Below are 26,616 nucleotides of genomic sequence, written 5' to 3' on the forward strand. Positions count from 1 at the left end.
TCTAGTCAGTCAAACTATTTCCTACTTCAACTAGACATGATCAGGGAGGCTTATAACGTTGAGGGAATTGTGGAGACCACGTGGTGTATCTAGGTCATGATCAATATGAATTTTGGTTAGTCTGAGTCAAGATAAAATTTGGGCTAAATTGGTCTAACTCAAGGTGAGTACAGGTCAAGTTGGATTGATGTTGATGCAAGAAATGTCATATAATCGAACTTAAGTTTTGATATTGACAAAAGGTCAAAGTTAAGTCTTGTTGCATTCTAACGTGTTGATCAAACTTGTAGGAGAGTCCTAGTTGAAGCTAGATAAAAAAAGTCTTAGTTGAGCATAAGTAGGGAAATCTTGGTCAGAAGGACTAGGCAAGAAAGTCATGGTTGGAGGGACTAGGCAGAAAGACTTCGCAGATCGAGGAAATCAGGAGACGAAGCCCTAGGGTCGAGGACATATAGTCCAAACAGGTCAAGTAGACCAATGTTTGACATCAGATAAACTCTCCCGAATAGAGTAGTGAGTACGTGCTCTCAGAAAGAGAGCAGTAGGTGTTAGTCAAACCTAAGATTTCATGGGAAACCTAAAGTTGAGACCGAACAACTCGAAGAGTTGTCAATCATAATCTTATTATATCTGTGCTAATACACTGTGATACAAGAAGCAAATTATGAGAGCTGACAGAAAAAAGGAGGTCCAATCACCCTAATCAGTTCCAGGCAAGGATAAATATGGTGCAGATAGCTTCGATAAGGTGCTGTCATGTTAGCTGTGTTGGAGTGTATACTAAAAGCCTAGCTTTTGTATATACATTTATAAGAATCGCATTGGTCAAGTGTCTACATTTGTATATACCAAATGTAGATGCTCAATTAATTTATATTGTAGATAACATGGTGTGTGGTGTCACACACAGAGGATCATGTTATCAGTACCTTATAAATTATAAACAGTAGCTCATGACCAAGATGGAAAGGAACAAACCATTGGAAGGTCGTAGTGTAATTAGGTATTAGTTTATCTTAACTATATAATTACACTAGTACACTTAGAGTGTATTGAGTAGGACCATTAGAGGTCGTTTCTTTTATACTGACTTTATAAAGGAACAAAGACCTCAATTATTATGGAAGTGTGTGCTCTTAATCCTAATATAATAACAAGCACATATATTTGATATTTATTTCTTTAATTTATCAATGGGTGAGATTTAGTTCGATAAATCAATAAGTCCGATAAGTTGGGAAATGATATCACTTATAGTGTGTGTTGTTGATTATAGAAGGAAACTGTGTCCTAGTGATCTAGGTTGATAATGTCCCCAAGAGGAGCTCATAAAGATTGTCATGTTAAACCCTGCAGGTGGACTTAGTCTGATATGACGATAAGGTTGAGTGGTACTATTCTTGGACTAAGATATTAATTAAATGAGTTGTCAGTAACTCACTTAATTAGTGGGCATTCGACATCTTAAACATAGGGAGACTAACACACTCATAATAAGAAGGAGCCCAAAATGTAATTTGGGATTGGTGCGGTAGTTCAATAATAGTTCTTTAGTGGAATGAATTATTATTGATGAAATTAAGTTGTGTGTTCGGGGCGAACACGGGAAGCTTAATTTCATCGGGAGACCAAAACCAATTCTTCCTCTCGGTCCCTATCGTAGCCTCTTGTATATAGAGATTTATACCCACCACATACCCACCTTCTTACCCAACCAATAGGGGCCGGTCAAGTCTAATGCTATGTTTACTCTAGAGTGTGGATGAGGAAAAGAAAGGAATCAACGATAGAAAGTTATCATTGGAGGAAGAGAAAAGAAAGGGTGAAGAAATCTTTTCCTTTGCACAATTGTTTACCTTGATAGAGGAAGGAGAATACTTGTGATGTAATTTTGTAAATAAAAAAGGATGCATGCGTCATTTTTTTGGTACATAGTATAATTTTGTAAGTTAAAAAGGCTACATGCGTCATTTTTTTTGTTATATGGTGTAATTTTGTGAATGCAAAAGGGGTACATGCGTCATTTTTTTCCCATCCGCTGCTTTCCGTCCGATTTTGAGGTGATCGATTTTGACTCCAAAATTATCCGCTGATGGATTGCGTTACTTTTCCTTCGAAAAATTTTAATGAAGTAAACGACGGAAATTTTTCCACCGTGGAAACTTTTCCTTAATTTTACTTTCCACTCTCCCAAGTAAACAGAGCCTAAAGGTTGAGCCTTAAGGTGGCCGGCCAATAGCTTGGAGCCCAAGCTTAGGTGGCCAGCCACATCATATTAAAAAGGATTTTTTATTAAAATTATTTCTTATGTGGATATCATGGTTTTAAAAGAGAGTTTGAAATTTAAATCTTTCCTTTTATAGTTTTCTACAAAAGATTAAGAAAAGATTTGAAATCTTTCCTTATTTGTAGATTGAAAGGTAGATTTTAATTTTGAGAAAACTTTCCTTTTTTAACCATGTTCATGATTTAAAAGAGAGTTTAAAAATTATATATTCTCTTTTATAAGTTTCTACAAAAGATTAAGAAAAGATTTGATATTTTTCCTTATTTTTAGATTGAAAGGAGATTTTAATTTTTAGAGATAACTTTCCTTTTGGAAATCATCCACATTTAAAAGAAATATTTTAATTTATAAAATTTCCTTTTTATAATCCACGGGAAAAATTATTGGAGAAATTTTTATAAATTTCCGGAGACAAATTAGGAAGTTTTAATTCTTGTGTTAATTAAAACTTTCCTTATTTTGGAGATTAGTGGTCGGCCATTATTTTAATGAGAAGAAAATTATTTTTTAATTAAAATAAATTTTCCTTTTCATGGCAAAAGAATTAAGTTTTTATTAAAATTTCCTTATTTGCCAAGACCAAGGATTATAAAAGAGGAGGTAGAGGTGCCTTCATGGTAAACAACTCTATTCTTTTCTTCCTCTCTTTTCTTCCTTGGTGTGGCCGGCCCCTCCTCTTTTCTCTCCTCTCCTTATTGTGGCCGAATCTTCCTTGTTGGTGGAGTTGCTTTGGTGGACGGATCAAGCAAGGAGAAGAAGGAGAGAAAGGAAGCCTAGTCTCTAGCATCCTTTGGAGCTTGGTGGTGGTGGCCGAACCTCATCCTCTCTTGGAGTCTTGTGGTGGCCGAACCTTGCAAGGAAGAAGAAGGTGCTTGGTGGTTCTCATCTCGGAAGATCGTTACTCACACAACGTCCGAGGTTAGAAGAGGAATACGGTAGAAGATCAAGAGGTTATTTTTGCTTACAAAGAAAGGTATAACTAGTAATTATTTTTCGCACCATACTAGTTTTCTTTGTATAGTTATTTATGGAAATACCAAACACAAGAGGCATATGATTCTAGAGTTTTCGAAATAGTTTTTTTTTCGAGTTTGTGTTTTCTTCTTTTTCGAATTTGTGATTCGATTATTCTTTTTGGTTAACCTAGAGTTATTTAAGGAAATAAATATTAGCTTTCCTTAAAAGGCTTTGCCTAGGCGGTGGTGGTTGCTCCCATATCCAAGAAGGTCATGTGCCTCGCCATGCAGTCCTGGAAGCCAATTTTGGAAATTAATATTTATGGAATTAATAACTTAGGTAGATTTGAATCAATAGTGTTAAGTTCCGCTTGCGATTCAAATCTAAACCATTAAGAACAGATAAGTTAAATTTGGAATCAATGATGTTAAGTTCCGTCTGCGATTTCTAATTTAACTTCTAAAGAACACAATAGGTTATTTAAGGAAAGGTTCGACACTAGTACAAAAAAATTTTGTACAGTGGAACCGGTATGTTTTCCTAGGACTAACCAACAAGCTGGTTAGGCATCTAAAAAGGATCCATGCACTTGGATTTCCTGAGTTAGCATCGAAGTAGAATCAGTGCTAGAGGCGCCTGGATCGCCCTATAAAAGAAGGCTCAAATAGCACCTTAATGATAATCTTTCTAACACTTCAATTGCTTTGTTACACTTTCGAAACTCCAACACTTTGCTGCACTTAAGCCTCAACAACATGACAATAATAATAATAATAATATTATTATTATTATTATTGATCCGGTGGTAAGAATCCGGAACCCCATAACGAGGGGTCAACACCACGGGGAGGTCAAAGGGCCCAGTAGCCCGCCGGAGAAGGACGAGCCGACCGGATTTGGAAGAAAGGGACATCTGGTAGTAAAAGGCACCCTGGTAAGGACCAGGGTTCCGACGCTCAATGAGACAGTACATAATGACCGAGCGGAGGGACGTGCCGCCCGGCCGACGCAGGGAATTAAGGCCGTCCGGACGCCGTTCTTCGCCCGGTCAGCCGGGCGATGTGTAAAGGAAGGGAACACCCTCTAACAGCCGTCAAGTCGCATGGCTACGTCATACTCCCAGTCTGGTAACGGGGTGTCCTATTGTCCCATCGAAGACATGCTCGGACTGTAGCAGTATGGTGTCAGGTAAGCTCTCTGACAAGTGCATACCGAAGTATGGGTTGCTGACACGTCTACACCTCGGTGAACGTGCATTAGTTCTCTCCTCGCTCTATAAATAGAGCCTCTTACTTCGCCACCGGTACGCGCAAGAAACATCTCTGGAGCCACCCTTTTACACTGTTTGCTTGCCTGACTTGAGCGTCGGAGGGTCGCCGCCGGGAACCTTTCCCGGCCCGACTTCTGTGCAGGTTCGCCGGAGCTTCGCGTGACCCGACGGAGGCCTACGCCATCGACTAGAAGCGCGCCACGTGCCCAGCGTCCTTTGGTTCGGCGATTCAGACAGGATCAATTTGGCGCCATCTGTGGGAACGCTCCTGCATCCGATCGGAAATAATGGACGAGGCTGGACGACAACACATGGTGACGCTTTCAAACGAGAAACTCGATGCTCTGATCGAGACAAGGGCCGCCAAGCTCGTAGAGCAAAAACAGAAAGCTGCATCCGAGCGGCCGGAGCAGCAAGCAACATCAGCATCTGGTGGCCAAGCGGAAGCACCACCTGCCACCGTCGCATTTCATCGGGCCCTGTTCCGCACCCCTGAAGCCGTACCAACTCACAGAGATAGGGGGTCTTCTTCGGATGAAATGCCTAGACGAGATGACAGGAAGGGGAAAGCCCCCCGAGCGGACGCCTCGCCCGAGCGGATCAATCGCCAATTTTCAGAGGCTATTCTACGAGACCCTTTGCCCAAGCACTACATGCCTCCGACGATCGGCGAGTATAATGGGACAACCGACCCGGATGATCACCTGGGTAAGTTTGATAATACGGCAACCCTCCATCAATACACAGATGGAGTAAAGTGCCGAGTTTTTCTCACCACTCTCTCGGGATCGGCTCAACGGTGGTTCCGGAGGCTGCCGGACGGATCCATCACCAGCTTCAAGGACTTCCAGACGGCCTTCCTCCACCACTTCGCCAGCAGTCGGCACTATCAAAAAACGAGCATGAGCCTGTTCGCCATCAAGCAAGAGGCCCAGGAATCGCTTCGAGCTTACATCCAGCGATTCAACCAAGTAGCGATGGACATTCCAACGGCCACCTCGGAAACCATGATGAACGCCTTCACACAAGGCCTAGTGGATGGAGATTTCTTCCGATCGCTCATCCGAAAGCCGCCCCGGGATTATGATCACATGCTACATCGGGCTAACGAGTACATCAACATGGAAGAAGCACAGGCGGCCAGGAAAAAAGAAACTCCAGCCGAGCGGCCTCCTCAGTCCGAACGGAAACAACATACCGCTCATCAGTTGCCCAGAGGGCCAAGGGCTGAAGCAATCCGATCCCCCCACGTCAGGTCACATGTGCAAGAGGTAGCCGCTGCTCGGCCCAAGCCAAAAAAGAGATGGACCCCAATGTACTGCTCCTTCCACCGCACAGATACGCACAACACAAGGGATTGTCGAAGTCTTCCCTTCGTGGCTCATCCTGTACCTCGGAATGCTGGACGACGGTCTCCCTCAGTCGACAGGCGACAGAGAACTCAGGAAGCCGATCGAACGCAAGCTGACAGGCCACGGCAACATTATCCCGATCGGCATCGCTCTCCAAGGCAAGAGAATCACCGAGCGTCCAGAGAACGGTCTCGACCGTCCGTTCAGGAAGAAGAAAATAGAAGCAATACTTCCCGAGGCGAGATCAACGTTATTGCTGGCGGGCCGACCGGAGGAGACTCCAACCGAGCTAGAAAGGCAAGCGCCCGGCAGCTCCAGATTCATGCAGTCGGCTGTAGCCGAGAACGAACGGAAGGACCCAAAATTAGTTTCGGGCCCGGGGACTTAGAAGGAGTTGAAATACCCCACGACGATGCTCTGCTCGTCAAAGCGGTAATAGCCAATTACACTATTCACCGCGTATTTGTTGACACAGGGAGCTCAGTCAACATCATATTCAAGAGGGCGTTCGATCAGCTGCAAATTGATCGAGCCGAGCTGCTACCTATGATGACTCCGCTCTACGGGTTCACGGGTAACGAAGTCCAGCCGGTCGGCCAGATCCGGCTGGCTACCTCGCTGGGAGAAGAGCCATCCGGCTGGCTACCTCGCTGGGAGAAGAGCCACTCAGGAGGACGAGAACAATAAACTTCGTGGTGGTTGACTCTCCCTCGTCCTACAACGTCATTTTGGGACGACCGGCGCTTAGCGAATTCCGGACGGTTGTCTCAACTTTTCATCAGAAGATCAAGTTCCCCGTGGAGGACCAAGTGGGAGAAGTACGAGGAGACCAGCTAGCAGCTCGGCGATGTTACATCGAGATGGTCCGAGCAGAGGCCAATTCTGCTCGGAAAACGCCCCGGGTCGAGGTAAACGCCATCACCGAAAAGCCACCCACTTTAATTTATGAGGAAAAAGAGGAAGTGCAGATTCATCCAACCCGGTCGGAGGCCACAACCTTTATTGCGTCCGATCTGGGGGAGAAGCAGAAAGAGGAGCTGATCCAATGCCTCAGAAGAAATCATGATGTCTTCGTCTGGTCGACACATGAGCTGCCCGGAATTTCGCCGAGCATCGCGCAGCACGAATTACATGTCCGACCGGACGCTCGGCCGGTCAAGCAAAGAAAAAGAGATTTCAGCACCGAGTAGAATTCCATCATCCGGGCGGAGGTGGAAAAGCTTCTGGAAGCCGGTCATATACGCGAGGTGTAGTTCCCGAGCTGGCTGGCGAACGTAGTATTAGTCTCCAAGCCAGGCAACAAATGGAGAGTGTGCATAGATTTTCGAGATCTTAACAAGGCTTGCCCGAAAGATTTTTATCCTCTGCCCCGGATAGATCAGCTGGTGGACTCTACGGCCGGCTGCGAATTGATTTGTATGCTCGACGCCTACCAGGGCTATCACCAAGTGCCGCTCGCCAGTGAAGATCAATAAAAAGTCAGCTTCGTGACGGCCGACGACACTTATTGCTATAATGTGATGTCATTCGGATTGAAGAATGCTGGAGCCACATATCAGCGCTTGATGAATAAGGTATTCAGAGAGCAGATCGGGCGGAACCTAGAAGTTTATGTGGACGACATTCTAATTAAGTCCGTCTGAGCGGCTGACCTCTTCAAGGACATGGAAGAAACCTTCCGAACGCTGCGCAGGTATGGAGTCAAGTTGAATCCTCAGAAGTGCCTGTTCGGAGCGAAAGGAGGACGTTTCTTGGGATACATAGTGACCGAGCGGGGCATCGAAGCCAATCCCAGCAAGGTGAAAGCTCTACAAGATATGCCACCTCCAAGAAATACGAGGGAAGTGCAGCGTTTGACCGGTCGGATAACCGCTTTGTCCATATTCATCTCCAAAACCGCCGACCGGAGCTTCCCTTTCTTCAAAATTTTGCGCAAGGCCACTAAGTTTCAATGGGATGAAGAATGCGATCGGGCGTTCGAAGACTTGAAGATGTATCTGAACTCTCTCCCGGTATTAGCCAAACCGACGGCGGGTGAGCCACTTTATATGTATTTGTCTTCAACCGAGCATGCGATCGGCTCAGCTTTAGTAAGGTCGAGCGGAGAAGAGCCTGTATATTTTCTTAGTCACATTTTAAAAGATGCTGAATCTCGCTACACTGGGCTCGAAAAGCTAGCATTCGCTCTGGTCCTCGCTGCTCGGCGCCTTCGCCCATACTTCCTGGCGCACACAATCGTTGTCAAAACCAATAGCCCGCTCGGACGTGTGCTACTAAATCCAGAGGCATCCGGACGGCTCATCAAATGGACGACAGAGCTGAGTGAATTTGACATCCAATATCAGCCCTGCTCGGCTATCAAAGCTCAATCCTTGGCCGATTTTGTGACTGAGGTGCAGAGGCCGGAGCCGGAAGCTATGTGGAGAATATATGTAGATGGATCATCCACTCGGCTCGGAAGCGGGATCGGAATATTGCTGCTCTCTCCTCAAGAAGAAAAGATGCACTTATCCGTCTGGCTGGATTACAAAGCTACCAACAATGAGGCAGAGTATGAGGCCCTCATAGCTGGCTTGCAGGCTGCCCGGCATGTGGGAGCCGGTCGGGTAATCCTCCACTCGGATTCGCAATTGGCTGCTCAACAGCTCTCTGGCACCTTCGAAATCAATAGCGCTCGGCTTAAGCTCTACGCTGAAGCCTTTGAGAAGCTCAAAACTGATTTTAAAGAAGTTGTTGTCCATAAGATACCCAGAGCAGAAAATCAAGCAGCCGATGAACTGGCCAAGCTCGCGAGCTCAATAACGTCGGTCACCATTCAGCAGCCAATTGAAAAAGTACTGTTGGTGGCGCACGTCGACCGAATGGAGGGCCTTACATTTCCAAGCGATTGGCGGACACCCATCATAGAATTCCTCCGCTCGGGCGCTGCACCATCCAATGCGTATGAAGCCCGGTTGCTAAGAAGGAGGGCCGGTCGGTTCACACTTATCGGCGATCAACTTTACAAGAAAGCTTTCTCGCGCCCGTTGTTGAAATGCGTGAGCTCGGAGGACTCGGCTTACATCCTCCAGGAAGTGCATCAAGGATCATGCGGGGGGCATCCGGGCGGACGCTCGTTAGCCAAGAAGATCCTCTTGGCCGGGTATTTTTGGCCAACTTTGCAAGCAGACGCCGCTCGGACAGTATCTACATGCCTTTCGTGCCAGAAATATCACAACTTCTCCCACCGACCGGCCGAAGAAATGAAGGCATCCACCGTTTCATGCCCGTTCGATCAATGGGGAATGGATATTGTCGGTCCATTTCCGATGGCGACCGGGCAGAGGAGATTTTTGCTAATGGCGGTCGACTATTTTTCCAAGTGGGTGGAAGCCGAACCGCTGGCGAAGATCACCGAGCAGATGGTCAAAAAATTTATCTGGCAACACATCATCTGTCGGTTCGGCATCCCTCGCCGATTGGTTTCCGACAATGGGCGGCAATTCACAGGCAAGGTGCTAGAGAACTGGTGCAAAAGTTACGGCATCGAGCAACATTTCATGTCCGTGGCCTATCCCCAGAGCAATAGTCAAGCCGAAGTAGCCAATCGGGAAATTCTTCGTATTCTGCGCGCTCGGCTCGACCATTTAGGAGGGAGTTGGCCGGATGAAGTGCCGGGCGTCTTGTGGGTCATCCGAACGACGCCGAAGGAAGGGACGGGGGCCACACCGTTCCATTTGGTGTATGGCGGCGAGGCAGTCATTCCGGTTGAAGTCGACGTTGAGTCCGTCCGGATCCAGAGCTATGATGATGGGAACGCCGAGCGGAGGAACATAGAGCTGGATTTGGTCGAAGAGGAGCGAGCTAGGGCGTCTGTGCGACTGATGGCATACCGGCAGCGGATGAAGCAGAACTACAACCGCCGAGTAATCCCCAGATCATTCCAGGTCAGCGATCTCGTCTGGAAGAAAGTCAAGCCTGTCGGCGACGTCGGCAAGCTTGAAGCTCCCTGGGCGGGTCCCTTCAAGGTTATTGAAAAACTCCGCTCGGGCGCTTACTACTTGGAGGATGAGGACGGGCGGCAGCTGGATCGACCGTGGAGTGCAAATCATCTCTAGCCCTATCGAGCTGGATGAAAGGTGCACGATTGTAATTTATTCTGGTGTATACGCTAGTCGCCTATGTACTTGTAATACAGGAAGCAAAAAGATGCACACACATTGAGCATTCTCTGCCGAACGGCTTACTGCGTGAAGACCCCTTGCCGTTCGGCCTGGGCATATAACTCATCCGAGCCAAGCGCTCGAATAGCGAGGCCCCCGAGCCGATCGGCCGGGAGGTTTATATCCGAGCTGGGAGCTTGAGAACGAAGGCCCCCGAGCCGATCGGCCGGGAGGGTTATATATTTAAACTCGTAAGCGAATGACCCGTGCTGTTCGGCCGAGCATAAATATTGTTCGAGCGCAGGATATGATACGAAGGCCAAGGTCGCTCGGCCTGGTAAGGAGTTAGCCTTGAAAGGCCGACGAGCCCCGTCGTTAAAGATCGAGAGCCGCACCGACCGGCTATAAATATCCGCGCCGTCGAGCTCCGACGTTAAATATCGAGAGATGAGCCGGCGTCTATAAACGTCCGAGCGGAAGGCCGACAAGCCCCGTTGTTAAAGATCGAGAGCCGCGCCGACCGGCTATAAATATCCGCGCCGTCGAGCTCCGACGTTAAATATCGAGAGACGAGCCGGCGTCTATAAACGTCCGAGCGGAAGGCCGACGAGCCCCGTCGTTAAAGATCGAGAGTCGCGCCGACCGGCTATAAATATCCGCGCCGTCGAGCTCCGACGTTAAATATCGAGAGACGAGCCGGCGTATAAGCGTCCGAGCGGAAGGCCGATGAGCCCGTCGTTAAAGATCGAGAGCCGGCCGACAGACCATCGAGCTCCGGCGTTAAATATCGAGAGACGAGCCGGCGTCATAAACGTCCGAGCGGAAGGCCGACGAGCCCGTCGTTAAAGATCGAGAGCCGCGCCGACCGCTATAAATATCCGCGCCGTCGACGTTAAATATCGCGAGACGAGCCGGCGTCTATAAATGTCCGGGCGGAGGCCGACGAGCCCGTCGTTAAAGATCGAGCCGCGCCGACCGCTATAAATATCCGCACCGTCCGAACTCCGACGCGTTAAATATCGAGAGCGAGCGGCGTCATAAACGTCCGGCGGAAGGCCGAGCCCGTCGTTAAAGATCGAGAGCCGCGCCGACCGGCTATAAATATCCGCGCCGTCGAGCTCCGACGTTAAATATCGAGAGACAAGCCAGCGTCTATAAACGTCCGAGCGGAAGGCCGACGAGTCCCGTCGTTAAAGATCGAGAGCCGCGCCGACCGGCTATAAATATCCGCGCCGTCGAGCTCCGACGTTAAATATCGAGAGACGAGCCGGCGTCTATAAACGTCCGAGCGGAAGGCCGACGAGCCCCGTCGTTAAAGATCGAGAGCCGCGCCGACCGGCTATAAATATCCGACGTTAAATATCGAGAGACGAGCCGGCGTCTATAAATGTCCGAGCGGAAGGCTGACGAGCCCCGTCGTTAAAGATTGAGAGCCGCGCCGACCGGCTATAAATATCCGCACCGTCGAGCTCCGACGTTAAATATCGAGAGATGAGCCGGCGCCTATAAACGTCCGAGCGGCTCGCATGCGAAAATCCAGCGAAAACCTCTTTGAGGTGAAGCGCGAAGCAAAAGATGGTTAATCGGAATGGAGAAGGCAAACAAGCGACGTCTGCGCGCTGAGCGGCTGCTCAGTCGCATGATGAAAGACATTAAAGACAGTTCATGTCTGGCATAGCGAGGTTCCGAGCGGAAGAGTTTTAAAGAACACATAGTCGTGATGGGGGAAAAATTTCTTGCTAAAATAAAAAGTGAAAGGAACAGAAGATTATCTATTATGCAAGCCAAAAAAGTCATTACAGAGATAAGCCGGGCCGAACGGCGGGAATAAAAAAAAGTTTATAAAAACGCTCTTCACACATTAAAATCAAAAAGAGCGTCGGGGATGGTGTCCATCACGCTCGCTAGATCCTCGGGGGGGGGGGGGGGGGGGGTGGTCAGCTCGGCAGGCAGGTGACCTTTGGTCTTCAGATAGCCCACCGCCGCCTTGATCACCTCCTCGAACGTGAGGGATATCTTGTCGGTGAACTTCTCTCCGAAGTCTTCCGAGCGGAGGAACGCCTTCCTCACTTCGTCCGAGCGGGCTGACTCCCCCTCTTTGTATTCCTTGAGCGTGGCGTGAGCTGCGTCACTGGCGGCTTGGAGCTCTTTCAAGTCTCCATCGAATCTTTGGAGATCCGCCGAGCGACTCTCCTTCTCGGTGGTCAGCAAGGCGTCCAAATCTTTGATGCGTTGCTCCAGCCCCCTGATCTCCACCTTCATCCGGTCCATATCATCGATGGCCTGGAGCTTCCGGGTGGTCGCCGTCTTGATATCTTTATCTCGTTGCTTGATCATCGCTTCAAGCCGGACGACCTTGCTCGCCAAATCGTTAGCCCTTTTCCGTTCGACATCCAGTAGTTTTTTGGCCTTCTCCAGAGCGGCCGTCGACTGCCCGTTGCCCCCCGCAGCTTTTTTCAACTCGTCTTCCAGTTCGGCCAATCGATCGCTAATAGCGATCTGCTCCACCCAGTTCTGCCAGCAAATGTGCGCAGGTTAAAAACATAATTCGAATATGCAAACAAAGAAAGGAGAACCTACCCCGGTGGCCTGTTGTAGGTTGCTGTCACCGAGCTGCCCGGGAGTCATCTTGGCTATTCGACGCCGAGCATCTATCCAAGCTTGTGCAAGAGGGCCCGTCAGAGTAATCTGCTGCTCGGGGACCACTGGCCGATCAGCAGCAGCCATGTACGCATCTGAGGGGAGGCGCAGAACGGTCTTTATTAAATTCGAGCCGCTCGGCTCACTCTGGGAAGCACCGGCCTTGCCGGTGGACGAGGAAGGAAGCTCGCCCAAACGCCTGATACGGCGCAAAGTTCTTGAAGGGCTGGAGGACGGCACCTCCGAGCTGGCCCTCGGAGAACCCTGAGGGGTCGGGGTACTCTCGAGGGAAACCGTCCTGGACAGCACCGGTGCATCCGCGCCCCGCTCGGGTTGTGGCTCATCAAGTGTAGAGGCAGGTGCGGATTCTGGTCGTCGACGTTTCCGAGTGCGTAGCGGCACATCATCATCCGAACGGTCCTCCACCACAGCTTCGGTAGGAGGTTCTATGTCGCCCGCAGCCTCATCAGGAGGGGCAGGGGCGTCTGAAGCTTCAGGGACAGTTGGTGTCCCCGCACCTTCTTCGCCGGCCGGATCAGCCGGAGCAAGGCCCCGTTCGGCGGCCTCCTTGCTCGTCACCGCCTCAATCTGAGCGGCCTTCAATTTGAGCCTCTCGGTAGCTTTGGCTCGCCACATGACTTCAGTTGCAGAAGCAGAAAATAAATCAGTTAGAACATAATAAAAGGGGAGATAAGGGAACTTACTCATGCTACAGGGCAGATCGGCTGGGGTAGAAGACAAGCCGAATATATGCATTACTCCCGGAAGGAACATCTTGTCAATATGATAGCGCTGACCGACTAGCCGCTCGGCTGCATAGAGATAGTCTGCGTCGCCTCTAAACTTGCCGAGCTCCGGTTGCGCGGGCATAGCCGTCTGCCACTTGGTGCGGAAAGTTGGCCGCTCGGGAAAACGTATATAGAAAAAATGCTCCTTCCAATGTTTGTTGGAGCTCGGCATATGATCAAAAAGGACGAAGCCTATCCTAGACTGGAAAACAAAGGTACCCCACTCGGCTTGCTTGGGATAGTAGAAATAGTGGAAAATTTTTGGGGTTAAGGGGATGTCGTTCAGTTTGAACAAAACTATCACTGCGCTCAGCAGCCTAATAGAGTTAGGAACCACTTGGCCGAGCGGAATGCGAAAATAGTTGCAAACTTCTAAGAAAAACTTAGGAGGTGGAAAACGCAGTCCGGCTAGGAATTGGTCTCGGAAGAAAAGAACAGTGCCGGACGGCGGTTCATGAGGCCGATCGGCCGGCGTGGCTAGCACTATTTGATGGTCGGTCGGCAGGTCGTAAGTCCGAACGAGACGCAATGCGTCTTCCTCGTCAAAACGGCTCTCCATGGTCGTATACCACAGACCCGGAGCGCCGCCGGCCGACTGCGAGGTGCTGGTCATGATCGAAAGACAAGAATGCGGGATAAAAAAGGAGGGTTCAAGCAGAGAATGGAGGGAAACCAACTGAAGGGGACGAATAACAGAAAGAAGAAAACGTCGAGAGCAAGAAAAAGGGTCTTACAAGCGAGGGAGATGGTCAGAAGAAGCCGTATAGTCGTCGGAAAGCCTGAGCACAAGGTTGCCGGCGAAAGAAGGAGCAGCAGGGTGTCTGGAAATGAGGAGGATGAAATGCGGCGAGGAACATGGGTCGGGACCTTTATATGGACGGCCGCCATTATTGTCCACCGTCCGATCCAGGTCACGGATACCCAGATCATCATCCAGCCGTTCATTTCGAACGGCGGCTGTCCCGTCCGAAGTGACGCCACCGCCATACGCTGACAAGCACACGATCGCCACGTGTCAACGGGATACTGGCCGCATTTAATGAGCTCCCCTTATCGTGCGCATTGCACGTGATAAATAGTGGGGGGGGGGGGGGGGGGCATTGGACATGGATTCCGAGAGAAGCACAAGGCACGGACAAGACACTGCCGAACGGATGAGCATCCTTATGCCTGGCCGAGCGGACTAATGCAAGGGTCATTGCTCAGTCAGATCGGCAGTCCAGTCAGTCGGACTTCGCCTCCTTCGACTAGACTCGAGGGGGAGGCAAGTGATCCGGTGGTAAGAATCCGGAACCCTATAACGAGGGGTCAACACCACGGGGAGGTCAAAGGGCCCAGTAGCCCGCCGGAGAAGGACGAGCCGACCGGATTTGGAAGAAAGGGACATCTGGTAGTAAAAGGCACCTTGGTAAGGACCAGGGTTCCGACGCTCAATGAGACAGTACATAATGACCGAACGGAGGGACGTGCCGCCCGACCGACGGGGGCAGGCCGTTCTTCGCCTTATATTCGCCGACCGCCTGGGTGACCTTGAACCGTTCGGCCAGCATGAAGACGAGTGCGGCGTCGATATTGTCGATCGACTGGCGATAGCCGGTCAGCACGGTGTCGGACATGCTCGGACTGTAGCAGTATGGTGTCAGGTAAGCTCTCTGACAAGTGCATACCGAAGTATGGGTTGCTGACACGTCTACACCTCGGTGAACGTGCATTAGTTCTCTCCTCGCTCTATAAATAGAGCCTCTTACTTCGCCGTCGGTACGCGCAAGAAACATCTCTGGAGCCACCCTTTTACACTGTTTGCTTGCCTGACTTGAGCGTCGGAGGGTCGCCGCTGGGAACCTTTCCCGGCCCGACTTCTGTGCAGGTTCGCCGGAGCTTCGCGTGACCCGACGGAGGCCTACGCCATCGACTAGAAGCGCGTCACGTGCCCAGCGTCCTTTGGTTCGGCGATTCGGACAATTATTATTATTATTATTTAAACTCTATTATATTTTACTATATTTTCATGTTTATATATATATATATATATTGTTTTTTATGTGTTTTCAATTTTTAATTTTTTAAAGTTTTTTTTAAAATTTTCTACTTTTTTATTTTTTTATTTTTTAGGGGGTTTTAATTTTTTAGGGTTTTTTTTACATTTTTCTATTTTAATTTTTTTTAATGTTTTTTAACATTTTTTATTATTTTTCTTTTTAAAATTTTTTATGTTTTTCTATTTTTTATTTTTTATGTTTTTTTGTATTTTTTAAATTTTTTAATGTTTTTTATATTTTTTTCTATTTTTTTGTTTTTTAAATTTTTTAATTTTTTAATTTTTTTTTTCTATTTTTTATGTTTTTTTGTATTTTTTTTAATTTTTAATGTTTTTTCTTTTTTTTTAAAGTTTTTTTACCATTCTTTATTTTTTTATGATTTTTTATTTTTTAAAAAAAATTTTAGCCTTTTTTATTTTTTTTATTTTATTTTTTATATTTTTCATTTTTTTCTATAAATTTTACTTTTTTTCACATTTTTCTTTTATCCGAGGGTATTTTGGGTAAAAAATATTCGATACCCCGGAATCAAGAAAAACCTCAGTTTTCCGAGGTTTTTCGATTCCTGGTTGCATGCCCCTTTTGCTGACGTGTCGGACATGGAACATTACTCGGGAATCATCGATTATCTAAACCAAACAGGTTTTTTATTGATAACCTTGGATGGATAACCAAGATTATCAAGGATAACCCCCAACCAAACGCACCTTAAGGGTCAGTAGGATTGTTATCAAACCCGATTTTTGTAAAAGAAACAGATTACTAGTGAGTGCCTAACAAAAGTAGTCAAACTGACTATGGGTCTTGAAGTAGCTAGTAGCCACAAGGCTACGAATCAGGTAAAAATCACCGTATCTTTGTCTTTTCTATTTACTTTTCGTTGTACGACTTTAGTTTTTCAATCGAATTCTAAACACATACGAAGCGTGCTATTCACTCCTCTCTAGCTCTTTCCCGATCCAACAACTGGTTCTCCCGAGTTCATGTCCAGTAGGAGTTAAGTTCAAGTCGGTCTACCTCATGAGGAGCTTGGATTAGGTTGGACTGTTCTTATTGGGCTAACTCATCAGGCTAGTTGAACTCTCATCAGTTATAGAATTAAAGAGTCGCTAGTTACAGGGAAGACAATGGTTACCTGGAGGCACCTGGTACATGCTAGCATCGTGATTAATAATTAAGCCAATAAAAAAAAATGCACCGATTAATTACAAAGGTACGTCCATCAGATACCTTGTGTGCCTCTTCCCTCTCTATATATAGGTAATAGTGTCAACACAGAAGGTATGCAAATCTTAAAGCTTCATCATATTTTACTTTTATATTTTCTCCTTCAATTATTTTTCCTCATGTCTAACTTGAGCATCGGGGCCAAGCCAAGATACGTCATGACTCCCTTCCTGATCTCCTTCTAAGTTCTTTTAGTCATCGTCATCGTCATCACCGAAAGTTGACTCAATAGGAACAACCTGCCAGCGCGATCCTGCAGAAGCTGACCTGACAAAAGACGATCCGCCAGAGGTTGACCAACCAGAGTTCAACCCGATAAGAGCTGATTCGATAGGAGTTAATTTTACCTATCCCTTAATCTCAGATAGGATCACCTGTCAATGATCTAATTCATGTAGGAAACTACTGCTATTTGGACCGGAATTGACTTAACTTTTGAAGCAAATTAATTGAATTAGCAGGCAGATTCAGTTTAGCTTTAAAAAACTGCTTCTGTTTTCCTCATTCTGATAGTATGGCAGAACTACGAGCAAAGAGACTGAATGAAATATAGAATTTACATGGCTGGTCTATAGATGAGCGCACCAGCCATACTTTACTCGAGATTAATGGTTTCAAGAAGGCATACTTTAGTTCAGGTATTTGGGCATCTCTTTAGCTGCATGCGACGAAAGTGTGGATTTCTAATTATAGTACTCTCCTAGACTAGACGTTGTTGAACTGGTTATAATTAAGTTAAACGGATCTAGCTTGGAATACGATAGGGGATGAGCACATATCAAAAGATGCTATATCTTTAAAATTTAGAGGTTAATTTATAGTATTAAATACAAAATAAAATTTTAAATATGTACGGAATGCACAATAACATTGTTAGGATATTATTTTTCTCTGTATATAGATTTATTATCCTGAAGATTATACGCCGTACACACCTCGAACAAATTTTTCATACTGTTACAAAGTTGAAGCTTCACGGACACAATAAATAAGACACCCATACACATTGGAGGACATTTTGAAAATACTGAAATTTGAAGCTCATGGTGTAAAGAAGATAAAATCTGGGAATAAATGAAATTCATGTGTCAATAGAATCCACATTTCAAAAGTTTCTAAAATCAATTAATGACAACTGCGGAAAAGCATAGATGAAATGGATCAGCCGTCAATCTAAAAGAAGCAATAAAATGAGAACCCCGAGTAACATGAGCTTTTATTTCACCAACCTGATGTAATTTTCAGATTAAGACTGCAGTTTAGCCAGGAAAAATCCTTGATTGTAGGGAGATGAGAAAACTTAACAATGAGGAGACAACGCTAAAGACTGATCCGGGCCAGGAAAAGACCTGGAGTAGTTTAATATAACATTGTCAAACTATTTGGAGTTGAGATGACTGAGTTCAAATCATCCGCAATATCTCTGTTCCGGTGTCCCCTGACTGATCGGATAGGCAAGATTATATTTTAAGGATGTCTTGTACATCACGAGAATACCATACACATTTTAAGAATGACATAACTATCCGATCAACAAAAGGATACAGGATAAAATTACTTTGGGACAGAGAATTCGAACTAAAGATGAACACCCTTATTAGATGACCCATTACCTTAATATTGACTTTTTTTTATATATAATTTAGATATATAATTATTCAAACCAATTCATTCTAGAAATAACCAATCCAACCTTATAAAATTTTCCACCGACCACTGACCACTAAAATAAAACACCGTTGTCCGCTTAACTTTATAGTAGATATAACAGGATAATCAAGTTAACAAAATGCTTATGATCATTTTATTCTGTCAATTTCCCTCAAGTTCTATATATGCTCTATGAGCTATCGGAGTATTACATCTACTAGTTTATCAACCGTCCAATAGGCTTCCACAATAATCTTGAAATTGATTGAAATAATCTCCCAAATTACTTCACTAACATGAAAAGAAGATTGATAACAATGAACAAATCAATTATCTCGGCCCATATGAAGTGTAACATAGCAGAATCTAGCATCTGTTGACTGCCATCAGAATCTAGCATCTATTGGTATCCAACCAAGATCGTAACACCAAAAATGTCAAACGACCACATGTAAAGAGCTTAACATCAGTGCCAAATACGCATGTCCAGTTTCCAGCTGACTGAGCAAAAGGATTGGGTCGTGCACAATCTAGACTAAACTGGAACAAAGCTGTCATGTAAAGGTTTAACAGCCTACAAAAAGACCATACTAACATCATAAGTCTTACATTCAGTAATCTAACAAAGAAGGTGATGCAACAGATCCACCACTTACACTTGATAAGTCAACTTTCAACAGCCAAAATAAAGCAGGTGGTGATAAACACGACATCGATTAATTACTGATGCTAAAGCTAAAACAGGTTAGAAAAACTTGTTAAGTTAGGTACCAGAAGCAGCCCCATCTATCAAAGTTTTAACTTTCTTCAGGAGACCCTCCATGTCACCCACAAGATTTTCCCTTGCATCAGGCTTCATCATATCTGATGGCCCAGTCTCCTTCTCTGACGAACAAATCAGTGTAGATATCATCCTTTCTAGACTATCTCTTATGTAAGGAAGTGGAGGGATCGGATGAGAAGAACATGCATTTAGAAGTGGAGGCATCGGATGCGGAGAACATGCATTTGGAAGTGGAGGCATTGGTTGCGGAGAACATGCATTTAGAAGTGGAGGGATTGGATGAGAACATACAATTGGAGGAAGATAATGAAGACGATAACTAGTATAAGGTGGTGCAAAGACACCATTCTTGTCTGAGCTATTGAAGGCTTTCTCTGCATCAGTGCTTTTGGCAAACACAATTCGAGCACTGTTAGTTTCTTTCAGTAACTCTGTTTCTGATTCTATTACAACACCAAACTTGCAGAATGCGGAAACAAGTTCATTTTGGGAGGGCAGAGAAACTCCTGGGGAAAAAGTTAAGAGAAGAGCTCCAGGGTAACTGCAAAAATATTCACCATCCTTCCTCTGCAGCACAGCATTGTTTGTCTCCAACCCATGGGCAATGTCCTTACAATTAACTATAGATACAGGATTGGCAAGTTTGCTCTTCTTCTTCTTCCTACCAGATTTGCTTTCTTGACAACCCTCTGAAACATTAAGGGCAGACTCTTCAGTTTTTTTTCCTTTGTGCACCGTCTTGCCTTTGTTCATCCTTTTTCCAACATCAGTTGGTTGCAAAGAATCAACATTATTAGGGAACAGAACCACACTCTCTTCAGTAGCTCCATCTTTGCTATTTATGTTTTCATGCACATCTTCTATAACATTTATAACTTGAGTATCCACATTGGCAGACACTACAATGTTAGTTTCATCCATTTGGATCCTTTTATTCAGCCCAGCTTTGCCATGTTCAGAATGACTAATTGATTCAGGGATAAAACCTATCCCGACCTCTGGACTAGCATTCTTTCTCTTTTTCGATTTAACAGCAGATTTCTGCACTTCAGAGCTATCATTGAAGGTTACCTCATTTGAACTTAAACCAGCCTGTGCCTCTTTCCTCTCTTTCTTTTTCCCTGTAGAATTTTGGGCTTCAGTGCTATCATTGACAGTACCCTGTTTTGAACTAGAATCTAGTTCCATCTCAGAATTATCAGCATCCTTTCTCTTTTTCTGTTTACCAGTGGACTTTTGGGCTTCAGAGATATCATTGATAGTTTCATGTTTTGCACTTGAAACTGTTTCTACCACTGATATAGGCATATCCTTTCTCTTTTTTTGTTTCCCTTTGGACTTTTCAACTTCAGAGTTATCATTGAAAGTTAACTGCTTTGGATTCGACCCTGTTTCTATCTCTAATTTAGCAGCATTCTTCCCCTTCTTCTGTTTCCCTGCAAGTTTTCCAACTGCAGAGCAATCATTGACAATGGCCTGTTTGGGAGATCCAATGTCATCATCACAGGTTTCACTCTGATGCTTCTGGTAACTTAGGAAGCCAGATCCACTAGAATACATCAAACTTCTGTATTTCATGAAGAAGCTTTTGATCATCAACTCAGCTGATGGTTTCTTCTTAAAATGTAGTGGATTGATAACCGTGGAGAGGAACTCTGAGAATATGTCTTTAATTAATATGCCTTCCATACTGAGTTCAGGCTTACCAGTATCCTCTTCCTGCCCATAGTTACAAAACGACAAGGTTGCAGAGTGTCTAGTGGTGGAGGTGTCAACAGCCTTCCTTTGTGATTTCACCTCAGCAACTGGTGAGTCCAAAGACTTGGTATGTGAAGCCAAACAAGTGTAAGGAGGTGAAAGGTACTTGCTCTTTTTTCTCTCCCGTCTATTTGAGAAGGTTTCTTCTTTGGTGTTGGAGGTTTCTTCATTGGCTTCAACACGACACTCATCGACATCAATTTTATCATTCTCAAGCTTCATTGGTTTCTTTATTTTCTTTGCCTTCTTCTTTACCTTAATCTCATCATCATCACTAACTTCAACAGTATCCAAATCCATTCCAGCAATGAGCGCTGCTATGCTCCTTCTCTTCTGGCTCTTATGTGAATTTTCCTCAGATTTCTTAGTGCTTTTTTGAATACCAGTTCCACTGATCCAACACTCATCATCTCCCTCTCCATTTCCATCACCCAAGTCCCCAGGTGGTACATCAAGGTCGATCTTGTCCACCAACTCCATTGTTGTGCGACGATGATGGTACCCAGGCGAACAATCAGTCCACCCCTTTCCAAAAGCAATCACCCAACTCTTAAGAGCTAGAACTTGGAGCACATCAGCCGCGGTAACATCACAAGCCACCTTACAAAGATGCTCAAGGAACTCCGACGGGCGGAGATTTTTAACAGGAAGTCCAGTGAGAGGACTTGCAGCATACTTGGGTAGGTTCTCCTGCGGAATACAAAGGCAAGTCAGCTCTGACTGAAGGCGCCGCCCAATCTCATCCAGGGCAACCACGACGGATCCTACGAAGCTACCAGACTTGCTCTGCTTAAGCATGCGATGGAAATCATGAGAAAATGGCTTAAGGTGAGCCGGTTCGCACCAGGAAAAGGTGTCGCTACCAAAGAAGAAGACGAGGATGGCCGAACCACCACTCCTGTAAGCTTTCGTGGCGACTTCAGGAGCATCAGAAGGATCGAAAACCAGCGCCGGCCACCAGGGATGACTCCTGGTCTTCACCCACACGAAATCGCCGATGGAGAAAGGGGAAGCACCCGGCGATCCGGCTGCAGCAAACCCTAGTACCGTAACTTGGTCGACGGAATGTACATCCACCTCGGGTTTAGGTTCGGATCCGGAGATGTCTACTGGGGTTGGATATAGTACCTCGGAGGAGTCGCCATGCCCATCCCCCTCGAGAGATGTCCTACAATCGGAGGGTGGTGGATCGGATTGAGACTGAGATAGTCGGGAAGAGTCTGGGAGTTGGGCTGGTGGTATAGGTGGAGACTCTCCGGCGATAGGATCGTCGGCAGATAGGGTTTCCATTCGTGGGAGATCGAAATGTCGAAAGGAAAGAAAAGGAGAGAAGCGCAGAGTGGGAGGAGATGGTTAATTGGAGATGTGGAAGGGGTTTAAGGGGAAAACGACGGGCGGTTCCACGGCTGACGGGAGGAAGGGTAAAGCTGTAAAATGGATAGGGCCGCTTTTTGAGACGGTCCAGCTTAATCAGTGTCAGACTGTCAGATCGAATGCAGGGTTTGTGTGACCCGTGAATCTGATCAGGTCTGAATTGGACCGTGCTTTTAGTACAGAATCGGACTAGCACAACTACGGGTCGAATTTAATTTATTTTATAAATTTATAATATTATAAATATTAAATATTTTATGTATTTTAAAAAATACAATTTAAATATATTTTAATTAATTAAATTTTAGCAAAATTTTACATGTTTTCCTTTTCATTTTTAGATTTTTTTTGTTAATTTATCTTTTTTTTTTAATTCAAAATATTATGTGCTATAAATGGATAGTATAGACTATGTATGTGTCATGTAGAACAAACATATCCTAGCGTATTGCAAAATAATATATAAAATAAGGTGGTACTTCTCTGAAGATGGTTAACACAATGAAGATGATTTTTCTCTGATTGATATTACTCTTGGCTGAATCACTAAAGTGACTAGCATAACGAAAGTGATTCTTTTCCGAAAGTTAAGTTCGTGAGATAAATGAATGACGTGTTTGTGTTGATACTGAATAGTCATGACCGCTCTGATCGTGCTAAGATCCGATGAATCAAAGTTGCTGCCGAGATTATACCATTCACGTAATAAAAGTAACTATTTTATCTTGATAGAGTAGAATAATATGTATACAATATTCGCTTGGATCTTTGAAGGGATCATTTTTCCGTTACGTATGTTATTGATTTTTCACAAAAGATCCCTATAGCGGTATCAAAGCTGCTTGCGAATATGTATATATCATTTTAGTTCTGTTTTATATGTGATATAGAGGAAGAATATGTCATCAAATACAAACATGACATACATCAACATATATACATAATAAGTAACGTGACATGATTATGGTATGTTACATACTACGATCTTCTTAAGTCAATGAGAAGATCGAAAGGTTAACCTAGGGAATTGCATCTTTTCCAAGTATTTTCTTGGTTGTTGTATGTTGTTGGTCTTCTCCTTTTTCCATCGTAGTCAGTAAACTAGTATTATTCTTAATTGTACATTACAATTAAAAGAAACTCCGAGTTACATTCGAGAGTAGTCTATTTTTTACAATTGGAAGTATAAAGGTTAAAAGCACGACTCGTAGATCGTTTTATGAATTACAACATACACACACGCAATCATCTAATCACATTGGGGTAAGGGGTTATAATCATGCACCATGGCATAAATCATTCGTAATAGATCTATGAAATAAAATTTATTATGATTCTAAACAACGATTTATGAGACACAACCTTAGAATGAGTTGCTGCCCTTTGTCCATCAAGATGAACCTGAGACCCTCAGAGCCTCAATCCTTGCCATTCTAAACATGAGTTGCTTTCCACGTTTGGAGCAACCAGCGAGTTGCTATTCAAAATTATTGTCCACGTATCAATTAGAAAACTTTGCTAATTGGAGCAAAAACAACAATTGTTATCCACGTTTGGAGCAAAACAAACGTCTAGTAGCAACATAAATTACTGCTCAACATCCATACAATCGTGAAAATCATAATAAACACATATTCTTCATCTATATCACATATAAAATAGAACTAAAATGATGTATAAGTATTCACAAGTGGCTCTAATACCACTGTAGGGATCTTTTGCACAAAATAATAACATACACAGTGGAAAAACGATCCCTCCATAGATCCATACAAATATAGTATACACGTTTTTACTACTCTATCAAATGGAATAGTTATCATTGTTACATGAACAAAATAATCCCTACAACAACTTAACTTTGTAGATCTCAGCGTGATTAGAACTTCCATGCCTCTACAGTATCCACACGAACATGCCCTTTGTTCGTCACACGAGCTCAGTATTCGGAGAAGCACCAACTATGTTGTGCTAGCAACAACCACAAGTGGTATTCGGCAAAGAGAAGAAGAAGAGGAAGAAGAAGATAAAGAGTCTTACAAAAATTTCACTCAAAAGGGCTTTTTGTATTCATCCAATGAATACCAAAGGTTTTTTTCCTTTTGGTCTTCTTCCATTAATGATGAATTAATCTCCATTAATCTTCTTAATGGGTTAGATTTAGTATATTGAATTAATCATTATCCAATAAGTCATTAACCTAATAATCCAATGAGTTTAACCCATTAATCCAATGAGTCTAATCCGAATTTATTTGAGTCTAACTCAATGAGTCAAATTCGAATTAGACTTAACCATATAATCTTAGGGTTCATCATATTTTAGTTAAACTAAAATATACTCATCTCCAAACTAACATGTTCTTAGTATGTGACCTAATAGGTTCTCCTAACGTTGACAATGTATCTAAAATAATATTTTAGATAATAAATAGTGAGTGACATCTAGCAATGCATCATTGTCGTCCAAGTGATAAGAATGTTGAGATCTGACCTAACCTTTCTGTGTCTATTATATTATATAACTTGGTCCTTCTATCCTCGATATCTAGATTGATCGATGAAACATAAACCGTATTATTCTCTTATTGATCTTTGTATTTCTTAATCTCCAAGTAGATTCACTTAACTAAATGAGCTCAATATCTCATATTGACTTATTTGAGCATGACTATATATTTTAGTAGTCCTACTTAATTAAGGGTTCCACAGATATCAATTTCATCATATGAAAGAGATAGATCCTATCTATATCAGTCACATCCTTCTGCATAATTTATTACATACCCACTTTGACCTCCACCTCTACTTGACTATTGACCAAGACCTTTAATCGAGCCATGCCACATATGGATTCTCATATTCATACATCATCATTCTTTCAAATTATTTCTTGTTAAGACAATTGTAGAATATCAATTAGATTCAATTAATTATTCTTTAATCATGTGCTCCTCTACAAAAGGTTATTACATAGCAAAAAATAAATAAAACAAACAAGTCCAACAAGGTCACAATTTCTGCAAAGGTAAAATCCGTTATCCTAGCCTCAAAAAAAAAAAAAAAAAAAACACGATTGTCTCATGCCATTGGGAGGGAGTAAATTAGGTACATAGTTGGCCCCTGTGTGGGAGGGCATACTCCAAGGTGGTGAAACCTCTGGAAATTGATCCTTGCCCATTTCAACAGCGCTGCCACATGACAACTAACTGTGCTACGCCCTAGGGGCAACCAACAAAGTCATAATTGATTAGACACTTGACAATAATGAAGGTCATGAAGGATTAGATGTCACACATAAGGTGGAAGTCTTAATAGGTCATGGAGGATTGGATGACAACACATGATGAAAGTTTTAGCAAGCAAAAAGGTTAAATGTTAGACAAGTGAAGTCTGAGAAAGGCCTTGGCATAGTGGAAGTTCTAGCAAGCAGGAAATGCTAAATTCTAGGTAAGTAAAGTCCACGAAGGGTTATGATAAGGCTGAAAGCCCTAGAGAAAATAATTCTATGCAATGGAAGTTGTAATAAGTTAAGGTCGATCTGTACTAGACATATGAGGACATCTCAGAGATTTGGGATCTCTTGGCATGAGAGAATTTAGTATGAATAGTATTTTTAGCACCATAAATAGTATTTTTAACATTGAAAATAATATCAATCTATCAGTTAACTAGATGAAAAGTACTTTCAAGATGAATAGTATGTTTAATATAAATAGTATTTTATTATAAAAATGAAATAGAAGGTTATTCAGTTGACTTGGTAGTTGAGTGATGGTGTTTTCCAACATAAACAATGTGTTCAGCCAAAAATATAAGTACCGAGGATTTTGATGTGATCAACCAAGTCAAATTAGGCAATGCATATTTGATTTCTTGTGTCTGAGTATGCAAGGACTTAGTAACACAAGAAGTCGAGCGAAAGACACAACATATAAGAAGAATGACATGAGAATTGAGTCAACGGATTCGATATATCCAAAAGACGAGAAACTACAGAAGAGTACACCGGTGGAGCAAGAAGGGCGTGCACGACACTTTCGAGGGATGAGAAGCCAACGGAAGACTACTCGAGGAGAAGGTCGAAGTTGAGTTCGGGTGATCTCAACTTTGGAAGGCCGGAGCATCACCCAAGCAACAAGAGAAGAAGCAAACGACTAGAGAAGGCACCAGACAATTAGCAGTTGGCTGACTAGTCCAAGTGCCCAGACCATCTAGTCCCGGCATCCGGACCACCAAGGTGCCAAACAACTGCCTTGTCATAGTAGATCACTTTTCAGATCCACATCAGCAATGGTTCAAGCGTCCCGACATGAAAAAATTCTATCTTCTAGCCATTGCATCGAGAT

The 26,616-nt window shown here is 44.2% G+C and overlaps 1 protein-coding gene across 1 annotated transcript; it reads right to left on the reverse strand.

The window, feature by feature from the left end:
* Positions 1–14,866: 14,866 nt before the first annotated feature.
* LOC122044170 lies at positions 14,867–22,184 on the reverse strand. Its single transcript, XM_042604702.1, has 5 exons — positions 21,174–22,184; positions 19,124–21,080; positions 18,833–18,903; positions 18,649–18,752; positions 14,867–15,059 (listed from the first exon to the last, which is right to left on the reverse strand). Exons 1-5 carry the CDS (start codon positions 22,182–22,184, stop codon positions 14,867–14,869), a joined length of 3,336 nt encoding a protein of 1,111 aa, XP_042460636.1.
* Between the last annotated feature and the right edge of the window lie 4,432 nt (positions 22,185–26,616).

This window comes from Zingiber officinale, chromosome 2A, assembly GCF_018446385.1.
Source record: "Zingiber officinale cultivar Zhangliang chromosome 2A, Zo_v1.1, whole genome shotgun sequence".
NCBI classification, from domain to species: domain Eukaryota; kingdom Viridiplantae; phylum Streptophyta; class Magnoliopsida; order Zingiberales; family Zingiberaceae; genus Zingiber; species Zingiber officinale.

Bases quoted from the DNA above. Each gene is read 5' to 3' on its own strand.
- LOC122044170 (XM_042604702.1), bottom strand. From the start codon at position 22,184: ATGGAAACCCTATCTGCCGACGATCCTATCGCCGGAGAGTCTCCACCT. The intron at 21,081-21,173 runs GTTAGTGATGAT...GATGTCGATGAG, and splicing joins TGGATTTGGATACTGTTGAA to TGTCGTGTTGAAGCCAATGA. The intron at 15,060-18,648 runs GTTAGTGAAGTA...ATACTGCTACAG, and splicing joins GTTATCAATCTTCTTTTCAT to TCCGAGCATGTCCGACACCG.